This window comes from Rhinoderma darwinii, chromosome 9 (assembly GCF_050947455.1).
Source record: "Rhinoderma darwinii isolate aRhiDar2 chromosome 9, aRhiDar2.hap1, whole genome shotgun sequence".
In the NCBI taxonomy this organism is placed as follows: Eukaryota; Metazoa; Chordata; class Amphibia; order Anura; family Rhinodermatidae; genus Rhinoderma; species Rhinoderma darwinii.
The window spans coordinates 21,189,917-21,202,189 of NC_134695.1; the positions used below are offsets into that span (position 1 = coordinate 21,189,917).

General features: G+C 41.5%; 1 protein-coding gene across 3 annotated transcripts in view; it reads right to left on the bottom strand.

Moving 5' to 3' along the window:
- Positions 1-12,273, bottom strand: part of PGGHG (protein-glucosylgalactosylhydroxylysine glucosidase) — a 233,730-nt gene that overhangs the window by 92,993 nt on the left and 128,464 nt on the right. For all 3 annotated transcript variants that reach the window (XM_075837336.1, XM_075837338.1, XM_075837337.1), the window contains exon 4: positions 1,395-1,824. In XM_075837336.1, the coding sequence (XP_075693451.1) occupies positions 1,395-1,824 (430 nt within the window). The remainder of the gene's footprint in view (positions 1-1,394; positions 1,825-12,273) is intronic.

Below are 12,273 nucleotides of genomic sequence, written 5' to 3' on the forward strand. Positions count from 1 at the left end.
AGAATACCAGCTGCCTGCTTCTTCCCTAAATAGTTCTTGCATAATTTGGAGGTGTGCTTTGGGTCATTGTCCTGTTGTAGGATGAAATTGGCTCCAATCAAGCGCTGTCCACAGGGTATGGCATGGCGTTGCAAAATGGAGTGATAGCCTTCCTTATTCAAAATCCCTTTTACCTTGTACAAATCTCCCACTTTACCAGCACCAAAGCAACCCCAGACCATCACATTACCTCCACCATGCTTGACAGATGGCGGCAGGCACTCTTCCAGCATCTTTTCAGTAGTTCTGCGTCTCACAAAAGTCCTTCTGTGTGATCCAAACACCTCAAACTTCGATTCGTCTGTCCATAACACTTTTTTCCAATCTTCCTCTGTCCAATGTCTGTGTGCTTTTGCCCATATTAATCTTTTCTTTTTATTAGCCAGTCTCAGATATGGCTTTTTCTTTGCCACTCTGCCCTGAAGGCCAGCATCCCGGAGTCGCCTCTTCACTGTAGACGTTGACACTGGCATTTTGCGGGTACTATTTAATGAAGCTGCCAGTTGAGGACCTGTGAGGCGTCCATTTCTCAAACTAGAGACTCTAATGTACTTGTCTTGTTGCGCAGTTGTGCAGCGGGGCCTCCCACTTCTCTTTCTACTCTGGTTAGAGCCTGTTTGTGCTGTCCTCTGAAGGGAGTAGTACACACCGTTGTAGGAAATCTTCAGTTTCTTGGCAATTTCTCGCATGGAATAGCCTTCATTTCTAAGAACAAAAATAGACTGTCGAGTTTCACATGAAAGCTCTCTTTTTCTAGCCATTTTGAGAGTTTAATCGAACCCACAAATGTAATGCTCCAGATTCTCAACTAGCTCAAAGGAAGGTCAGTTTTATAGCTCCTCTAAACAGCAAAACTGTTTACAGCGGTGCTAACATAATTGCACAAGGGTTTTCAAGTGTTTTCTAATCATCCATTAGCCTTCTAACTCAGTTAGCAAACACAATGTACCATAAGAACACTGGAGTGATGGTTGCTGGAAATGGGCCTCTATACACCTATGTAGATATTGCATTAAAAACCAGACGTTTGCAGCTAGAATAGTCATTTAGCACATTAACAAAGTATAGAGTGTATTTCTGATTAATTTAATGTTATCTTCATTGAAAAAACTGTGCTTTTCTTTAAAAAATAAGGAAATTTCTAAGTGACCCTAAACTTTTGAACGGTAGTGTGTATGTGTGTATATATACACACACATATATATATTATATATATATATATATATATATATATATATATATATATTATATACACACACAGACCTTTGGTCACATACCTAAACTATACAGTATAGGAGTGACACATGAAATGGTGATATCATGGATAGAAATTAACTCTAGCGTTAAAAACTTACTTGGTCCCAAAAAACATGTCCCCAATAATCTTCATTGTGCTGACCATTCGATAGACCCCCAGGGCTGATGCCATTGAAGTCTTCATTAGAGCCCAGCAGTGGTAGGGAGCATATTAAATAATAAAGACATCCAATAACAGCCTGCTTAAGAACAGGGGAACCTTCCACTTCTATCCGGCTTCCCTCCCATAGCTTGCCCCATGCATGTGTGTGTGTGGAGAACAGCAGTCCCTCATCAGCTAGAGAAAGGCCTTTGTCAAATTTTGCTTTCACATCTTTTTCAGTTTCTGAAACAGCTGCAAGAAACATCCATGTTTTTTCTTGCCCGGAGGAGAAGACCAGACACTGGGGTACTGGAGTGTAGATCATATGAACAGTCTTCAGACAACAGGAAGGATCCTCCGGGGTTAGTGTGCTTCCATAAATGTACCTACAAAACATTGTGCAACAATATTTGATAGAAAATAGTTAACATAACTAATATAAACAATCTTAAAGGCTATGGACACCTTTGACATGTAAAAAAAAATTTTTGTTTAGGTCAGTGGTTACCTGGAGTTAAAAAAAAAAAAAAAAAAAAAAAAAAAAAGAAGTGCTACTAAATTTCAGACTGCAATCTCCATTCCTTCATTCATTGTCAGACCCCCTGTTATGCAGTTTGCAACCTGCTCTTAGTTTTAGAACTTTCTTATATGGGAATGTCCCTCTGTGACTCCAGGATGAAGCAGCTTTTACTGCTCTCATCTGTTAGTACAGCTCCATCCCTGTGCTGCTTTCTACTTTTACAGCCCATGAGGGATCTTTTCGCTCATGTGCTGACAGACACAGATGCTGAGGAGTGTGTGATTTTCCCCCTTCCTCCTCCTGCAGAGTTTGCCATGGGTGCTACACAACTTTGGTAAATTCTCCTCCCCCCGTGCTTTCCGTCTCATCTTCACTCTGTACTGACAGCCTGTGTGATCTGCCCTCCCTAAAGACTTGGGTGCTTTCCTCCCTCTCTATGCTCTGATCTGCTGTGTATAACCTCCTCCCTGCTGCCATGTCTAACAGCAGGTAGGGGGGAGAACAGAAAGCCAACACAATCAGGAGTGTGCTGTTGTATCTATGTCAGAATCAGCAGTAGAACCAGCTACGTACAGTAGTTACAAAGACTCTACCGCAGAAAAATGGTAGAAATTTTTAATGAAGACTATTTAGAAAGTTGCTTAATTTGCATTTAGGAAGCAAATGGACAATAAATAAAAAGTGTCAATAGCCTTAAACAAGAAGATTGGTTTACTGTGAAAGTTACCAGTGACTAGTTTGACTTTTTTGAACTTCTACGAAGCACTGATCAAGATTAATTATAAATTGTGAACAAAATCTACCAAACATAATATACAAAGATATAGTAGAGGGAAAAAGAACAAAAAACGTTGCTTCTCTAAGGTAAATAATGTAGGTACTATAGCGTGAAAAAGAAGGTAGTGATAAACACACCTACTGGAGTTGTGCAAGATGGTCAGCACTACTCAATTGTAAGACTTTTACAGCATATCACTGCAGAGTGAAAAGGAGTCCACAGTATGCAAAGCCTCAGGAGTGAAACATTGTGTGTGCGTATAGAAACTACTTGGGCCGGTGATGAATCTAGTTGAGGAGAAAACAAGAGAGCAACTTCTAGGAGAGACGCTCCTGTGTCCGTGCTGTATATCCGGATGCTTCAAGCATGTGAAGACAACTCAGGTGAGATAAAAATACGATGTTTATACTTTTTCGTAAAAAAATGGCAACAGTAGCAGAAAGAATACCGGTCAATGTAGTAGGTACTATGGGTTTAAGTCTACTAGGTGCAACAATATTTTTTTATGGTTCTACCACGTCTTAAAGTAATTTTCGTTTTTTTCAGAAGAAGTTTGTTTCAAATGGGGTCATTTTGCAGGATACCCCAAAGTTTGTTTAAAATATTTCTTATTGTCCTACTTCCTGTATTGTAAGTTGTAATAAAATTACTTGAGTAGGATTTTGTTTCCGTTATGGTCTCATTTTGTATTTTTATGTGAGGCACTCCTCCTGTGATATATCCAGATTCTTTTTAAAAACACTGGTTATTGTTTTTCCGGGATAACCTTTTTCCCTAAATCTTCGGTTTAAAATCTTAGTTGGTCCATATAGGTGGATGTTAGAGAACAATAAGGACCAAATTAAGATTTTAAACCGAAGATTTAAGGAAAAAGGTTATCCCGGAAATACAATAACCAGTGCTTTTAAAAAGAATCTGGCCATATCACAGGAGGAGTGCCTTACAGAAAAAAACAAGAGAGAGTCCATGCTTTCATGCTTTGGGATGCATAATAATAAACTAGTCAGTCAGCACCTTGGTTGTTCTGTCTCACATAGGATATCTATTCGCAAACAGGCTAGGTTTCCTCCTTGTTAAATCCTCCTAGTTATTAAGCAGGATTCTATATACTTGGAACCTATAGGTCAAGCCATGAAGTGGCCAAATTAAACTAGAAGGTGCCTCTTTTTTTTTTGCTGTAAAGTAGCGCTTCAGCCAGCAAGCATCTCTCGCCCCTTGATCCTGAAGGCAGATACGTCTGTAATATAGGAGTGTTCTCTGTAGTGGCTAAAATACTTACCATTCCCCCCTTTGACACTAAATTACATTCTTAACACATACTAAGATAGTTGGGCTAATACATGCATATAGCAACTCAAATGAACCGTGTGATATACGAATATGAACACCCAGGGGCGAAGCTAAAGGCTCATGGGCCCCGATGCAAAAGTTCTTATTGGGCCCCCCCGCAAACTTCACATGGCCGACGGTCCGCAGCTTTCAGCTGCATCGCTGGGTCTCCTAAGTGACCCAACAATGCAGCACTAGCAGCCGGGGCGTCACGAAGGCTGGGTTCACACACCCTATCTACGGACGTAATTCGGGCGTTTTAGCATTGAATTACGTCCGAAAATGCGGCTCTAAAGCGTTGGCAAACATCTGCCCATTCATTTGAATGGGTCTTACGATGTTCTGTGCCGACGGTCATTTTTTTTTATGCGCCGCTGTCAAAAGGCGGCGTGTAAAAAAGACGCACCCGCGTCAAAGAAGTGCCTGTCACTTCTTCAGACGTAAATGGAGCCGTTTTCCATGGACTCCATAGAAAAACAGCTCCAATTACGTGTACGCAGCGAAAGACGCCTGCACATGCCATTACGTCTGAAATTCCGGAGCTGTTTTCTCCTGAAAACAGCCCCGTAATTTCAGCCGTAACGGACGCTGCCGTGTGAACATACCCTCAGGGCTTAAAATGTCAGGGGAAATAGACCCAATACATATGTGTCCACCCAAAAAAAAAAATGTGTGTATAGGAGACAGCATAGCATATCTATAGCACAACGACCCTATAAACTATGGATAGGCTTAGATACATTGGCTCAGCAGACAGTATCACACATGATCGGATTAGATACAGGGCTCAGCTCGCTGACATTGCGGCTCCAGCGCTGGACCCAGGAAAGGTAATAATAATAATTTTGCTTCTTTATGTGTTACTGATTATTTTTGTGTGTTTGTGTTTTTTTACAGGTTCGGTTGTTGGACTTCGGATTCGAGGACTTCAATGACAGCGTTTTTTTATTCTCAATAAAATGGTTAATGAGGGTTGTTTTTTTTTATTTCAATAAAATATTTTTGCTATGTGCTTGTATCTTTTTAAACTTTATTATCACCGCCTTAGTAATGGCTGCCGGCTGATTGACAACCTCCATTACTAAGGAGGGGCTTAATGTTAGCCGGTGCAGAGGCCAACACTAACCCCCATTATTACCCCGGTACCCACCGCCACCAGGGGTACTGGGAAGAGCCGGGTACGAACCAGTACCCGACCATCTGTAGTGAAAGGCAGGCACCGGGGCGGCCGCAGGCTGGTAGTATTAGGCTGGGGAAGGCCAAAGACAGTGGCCCTTCCCACCCTGGTAATGCTGCCTGCTGCTGCTGTGTTGTATCTGGCTGGTTATGAAAATTGGGGGGAACCCCACATCGTTCTTTCCAATTATTTATTTTTTTTGTTTTTTTTAAATGACGTGGGGTCCCCCCCATTTTTCATAACCAGCCAGATACAATAAAGCAGCAGCAGCCTAGCATTACCAGCGTCGGAAGGGCCACTGTATCTGGTCTTTCCCCTCCTGATAATACCAGCCTGCGGCCACCCCAGTGGCCGACCATCACTACAGATGGTCAGGTACTGGATGGTACCCGGCTCTTCCCAGCACCCCTGGTGGCGGTGGATACCGGGGTAATAAAGGGGGTTAGTGTTGGCCTCTGCATCGGCTAACACTAAGACCCGCCTTAGCAATGGATGCTGTCAATCAGCCGGCGGCCATTACTAAAATATTTTATTGAAATAAAAAAAAAACCCACACAACCCTCATTAACCATTTTATTAATAAAAAAAAAAGCCGTCATCGAAGTAGTCCTGGAATCCGCCGTAGTCCAACGACCAAACCTGTAAGAAAACACACAAGAAAAACGTTAGGAACACATGTGTTAGGCTTAGATACAGGGTCCATGTGTGATACTGTCTGTGGGACCCTGTATCTAAGCCTACCGCAAGGTAGGCTTAGACACAGGGTCCAGCAGACAGTAATCTTATACAGTATAAGATTACTGTGTGCTGGGGCCCTGTATCTAAATCTACAGTGTGGTAGGCTTATATATAGGGCCCATCAGAGAGGATCACACATGGGCCATGTATCTAAGCCTACCATGTGATTGGCTTAGATACAGGGCCCAGCAGACAGGAACACACAATCTGTGATCCTGTCTCATGGGCCCCCTAAGCCTGCTACATCGTAGGCTTAGGGGTTGTGCAGTCCCTAAACATTGATCGCCTATACACAGGATAGGCCATCAATAGCTCATGTGTCTCGCGGGACCCGCAAATCAGCTGTTTTGAAGGGGCCGCAGCACTCGTACGAGAGCTGCTTCCCTTCATTTCACTACTCGCTCACACTGTGAATCGCCGACACCGATTCACAGTGTGACCGGAATGAAGGGGAGCAGCTCTCGTACGAGTGCTGCGGCCCCTTCAAAACAGCTGATTGGCGGGTCCCGGGAGTCTGACCCCGCTAGTCAGGGCTAATCTTACCTTCCTCTTCAGCCACGGCGGTAGTTCTGTCGTGTCGATGCTGTGCGCGGCGCATAGCGCTGTGACGTGACGTCATGCGCTGCGCACAGCGCTTGACGTCAGGACCTCCGCTGCGATCCGGAACCAGGAAGGTAAGACAAGTCTGTTACTATAGTAACTGGGGCCCGCGGCCCGAGTTACTATAGTAACTTTTTATTGATGTGGTGCGGGGGGCTGTGGGCCCCCCTGGCTTCGGGGCCCGGTCGCAATTGCGACCGCTGCGACCCCTATAGCTACGCCAGTGTGAACACCTATATAAGAAATCACACATGAACCATTATTAGCGAAAAATAGACAATATTTTATTGAAAGACAAAATCATTAAAATTAAGTACATTGGAAGTAACATTACCATATAAAAAGGATCCCCACATAGGTCGGGTCCCACAGCCTCTATAGTAAAGTGCAAATAGTGCATGCAAAGACTGGTACATAAGTAATACGATGAATACGGATAGAAACCATCCACAGCAAAGTAATATAAAAAACTAGACAGCAGGGGTACAATTAAGGAGTCATACAGACCAGAACTATGGAATTGTACCTCTCTGCTTTTTTATATTACTTTGCTTTGGATGGTTTCTATCCATATTCATCATATTACTTATGTACCAGTCTTTGCATGCACTATTTGCATTTTACTATAGAGGCTGTGGGATCCTTTTTCTATGGGTAATGTTACTGCCAATTTACGTCTTTTTAATGATTGTCTTTCAATAAAATATGGTCTATTTTTCGCTAATAATGGTTCATGTGTGATTTCTTATATAGGTGTTCGCTAAATTACATTAGAATCATCAAGCATCATATAACCTTTCATCTTTTATGTCTTGACACACGGATTAAGTATGCAAACTACTCCCGGCTCAGGCATCTGGAGCACTTCACTGCATAATGAACATAAAGTTTCAAAATTCAACACACACACTTCAAATAAACCTAACTAACCACCATAAAGATTAAAACAAGTAAATATGTTGTCAGTTTAATTTCTTGGGACACAAAAAGTTGTACTTTGCAGTTCGTGTACGAAGAAAGCTAAAACACCTCCTCCTTTGAAAGTTGACATTTACTGTTTGACCCGAACGTCATTAACCACAGACTAACATATATAAAGCTTGCTCTGTGGAGTTTCTTTTCGCCTAATGAAGACCCTAGTTCAGGGTCGAAATGCGTTGCACTGTATTCTCATTTTTTTCTTTTTATCCCCTATGCCTAGGAGTTTTATGAAAAAGAATAAACATAGTATTTTTATCTCACCTGAGTTTGTCTTCACCTGCTTGAAGAATCCGGATATACACCACGGAGTTGTTCTCTCTTTTTTCTCCTCAACCATACAAAAAGATATAAAGCTTCTATGCAGTTGAAGGGGCATAATCTCTAACTATCTCCTTAGTTTGGTCACATTAACATATAGATGCAAGAAAAAGTAAGTGACCCCATTGGAATCATCAGGACTCTTTAAAATGTGGTCTGATTGTGTATATCTATTATTGTGACTTGGATAACAATCTAACTAAAATAACTCACAAAGGGTGTGAGAGGGTTTCCTAGAAACCAAATTACCAGTACTAATTCTATTTCCTAATTACACCCTCCAAGACAGCACACAGAAGAATACCAAATTAATATTACTAGGGAGGGACTACGGCTTGCAGGACTTTCCAACAAAAGAAAAAAAAAAATCACTGCTGTGAGATAGATCCAGTGTATAATGTCTCACAAAGGTATGGATAGAGGACCACGTGGCCACTTTAAAAATCTGTTCTTTTGAGGTGTTACATTTTTCAGCCCAAGATGTTAGGACGCTAGTTGAATGAGCTTTCAGTTTATCTGGAGGGGATGTATTTTGACATAGGTAAGCTTCATAGATGGGTTTCTTTAACCAGGTGAAAAGGGTCTTTTTGGAGAACCTTTCCTCTCTTTTTGGAGAACCTATTCTCTTTATTTGCTCCAAAATACTGGAAAAAAAAAGTTAGGATCTATCCTCCAGTCTTTTGTAGCTGCCAAGTAGGCAAGTATGGTTCACACATCATCCAAGGTATGGAAACTCTCCCTCTCTGTTCTTCGGCTCTTGATAAAAAGATGGAAGTATGATATCTTGTGACTTATGAAAGTCTTAAAACCACCTAAGGCGGGATTAGATCACAGGATTAGGTCGCAGAATAATTCTATCATCCAAAATTTGAAGATATGGCTGGCGTGTTGAGAAAGCCTGTACTTCCCCTATCCTTTAGTGGTCGTGATAGCGACAAGGAAAGCCGCTTTTAAGGAAAGATTTTTAATTCCAATTTTTTATATGGGTTCAAAAGGAGTGGATGTTAGACCTTTAAAGGACAATATTTAGATCCCAGGGGGATCACAAACCTGCTTACTGAGGAATAACCTATTAGCCCCTGAGAAAAATCTTTTGATCCCACGAGGATTGCCTAGATCTTGATCAAAATAGGAACAAAGTGCAGAAATCTGGACTTTGAGTGCAGTAGGTATTAACCCTTTTTCTAGACCTGCCTGCAGAAAACCCAAGATCTTAGCTATATTTGGTTGACATATCCGGGATATCATCTTTACACCAGGACAAGAATCTTTTCCATACCTTACTATAAATGGGGTTGGTAACATTTTACCTGCCTGCCAGAAGAGTTCTAACCACTGCTTCAGACTGCGCTCTCAGAAGCCAGGCAGCTAACTGGAATTTTTGTGGGTCCCCATGATAGGTCCCTGGTACAGAAGATCCGAGAATGGTGGTAGGATCAAAAGTTCTGCCATCTTTAGGCTGTGGAGCAGACCGTACCAAGCCCTTTTGGGTCATAGAGGAGCTACAAGGATTACAGTGAGCCTCTCCTTGCAGATTTTCTGAAGGACTCTTGGAAAAAGAGCTGTGGGGGGAAAGACATAAGCTAGGGTGAAATGCGAGTTGTGGGCTAAGGCATCTATTCCCAGACAAGAATATCTTTGATTTAGAGAGAAAAACTGCTGGAGTTTTGTTAACTTGAAAATAGGTCTACCACTGGGCTGCCCCATAACTGTGTGATCTCATAGAATATTTTGTTGTTCAGACACCATTCTCCTGGACTAAGATGCCTTCGACTCCAAATCTGCCTGTATGTCCGATACGTTCTGTCCAGCTGATGATCTGAGCTGAAAATAGTTTGAGGTTTTTTATCCTTGATGACTCAAGACGGCTAAGAGGGAAAAAGGATGCCAAAGTACTCCCCGTTTCAAAATTTTGTGGCGTCTCCAACTTAGGGAGCGTTTCACTTTGTTGGACAAAATTTTCTTGTCTAAAGATAAAGGGGATTTGTCCCATTTTGAAAGGACTAATGCCTGTAGAGTACTTGAGTGTGCCTGTGCCCATGAAATTTCCTGGATGCCAGAAGTCATGGAACCGAGTATGGACATTACTTGTCTTATAGATACCCAGGATTTTTTCTGAAATGCAGATATTTTTGCGATTAATATTGATTTTCTTCTCTGGAGGGAGGAATGACATTTGTTGATGAGAGTCCAGAAAAATTCCCAGAAAGTAATACCACGAAGAAGGAATTAAGGTCAGATTGTTTGTGGTATATCCTAAATCCAGCAGTGTCTAAGAAATTTGATCAAGGTGTCTGGAAAGAAGAGTTGATGTTGGAGCAAGTACTAATAGGTCGTCTAGTTAAGGTATTATGTTCATAACTTGTTTCCTGAGGAACGCTACTATCTCCACCAACATTTTCGTGAATATACAGCATTGTAGTGAAAGTGGCAGTAGCAGTGCTGTAGGTCGATGGTTGCCATGAAGTTGTCTTGACCTATTAGTGGAATGGATAATCTGATTGACTCCATGTTGAACGGATGATAGATCACAAACGGATTTAATAGTTTCAGGTTTATTATAATCCAAAAAACTCCCACTTGCTTTTTTCAGAAGAAATAAATGGGAATAGTGGCCTTTCCCTATTTCTTCCACTGGAACTGGAGCTATTACTTCCATCGCTTGCAATTTTTGGATTCCATTTATCAGGGCTAGTTGTAATATGCTCGAGGGGAGAGAAGTAATCTCTTATTCCCACCCCAAAAAATTGGTGAACTCGATCTTGTATCCCTCTGCAATGGTTTTCAAGATCCATCAGTTTGTGGTGATATGTTTCCACTGGGAAAGGAATCTTCATAAATTGCCCCCCCCCCCACACTCTTTTGACGTCATGGTCTTGTTTTCTACTGTGCTTGAAGAAAATATTTCTTCCTCTACCCCACTTTGCATAACTCCAGTGACCTGTCTTCCCCATTCCTCTAGAATACAAAGTTGATGAGGTTGAAAAAAAGCCACAGGTCCATCAAATCCAGATGAAGGCAAAACCCCCATGAGGTTGATGTCAATTGCCTCATTAGGTGAAAAAAATCCTCCCTGACTCCAAATATGGAAATTTAGAAAAAAATCCCCAGATCAATGCCAGAATCTAGTACTCATAACCTGTAATATTAGATTTTTTTAATAAAGGCATCAAGGCCCTTCTAGATCTTGTTAAAAGAATCAACCATCACAATATATTGTGGCAGAGAGTTCCACAGTCTCAGTAAAGAAACCCTGTCTGTGACGGTGGTGAAACCTTTTCTCCTCTAGACGTAGATGATGCCCCCTTATCCTTGTTGCAGGCATAGGTGTAAAGAGATCATTAGAATGATCTCTGTACTATCCAGTTATATATTTGTACATTGTAATTAGATCGCCCCTAAGCAGTCTTTTTTCTAAACTATATAGCCCAAAGTTTGATAACCTTTCTTGATACTCAATCCGGCCATTTCCTTAATTACCTTGGATGCCCTTCTTTGCACCAGTTCTAGTCCAGCCATGTCCTTCTTATACACAGGTGCCCAAAATTGTACACAATATTCCATATGTGGTCTGACTAGTGAATTAAATCGAGACAAAACAGTGTTCTTGTCATGAGCATCCATGCCTCTTTTGATGCATCCCATGATTTTATTTGCCTTGGCAGCAGCTGCCTGGCACTGGTTGCTAAATGTAAAACGTACTGTCCACTAATATCCTTTTTCAGTAGTAGTTTTACCCAGTGTTTTGCCATTTAATGCAAGTCTAAAATCTGTCTCCTCTGCCGAAGTGCATAACCTTACACTTATCCACATTAAACTTAATTTGCCATTTCTCTGCCCAAACATCCAGCTTCCCCAAATCCCTTTATAGTATTACATTATCCTCCTCTGTGTGGATTACTTTACAGAGCTTAGTATCAAGTGAAATTATACTCAATCAATGACCTTGCAGAGGGTTAATAAACAAATTAAAAAAAGAGGGCCCAATACTGACCCCTGTTTACCCCCACTGGTAACTGTGACCCACTGACGACATACCATTAATAACCACCCTCTATTTTCTATCACTGAGACAGTTGATGACCCAATTACACATATTTTCCCCCAGTCCTAGCATTATTTTATATGCTAAGCTTTTACGTGGCACAGTATCAATCGCCTTTGAAAAGTCTAGATACAACACATCCATAGCCATACCCAGGTCCAGTCTAGAATTTACCTCCTCATATAAGCTAATCAGAATTGTTTGACAGGACCGATCCCTCATAAACCCATGCTGATGCTGCGTTAACAGTTTATTTGCATTGAGATACTGAAGAATGGCATCTCTTAGAAAACCCTAAACTATTTTACCGACAATGGAGGTTAAACGTACAGGTCTATAGTTTCCGGGC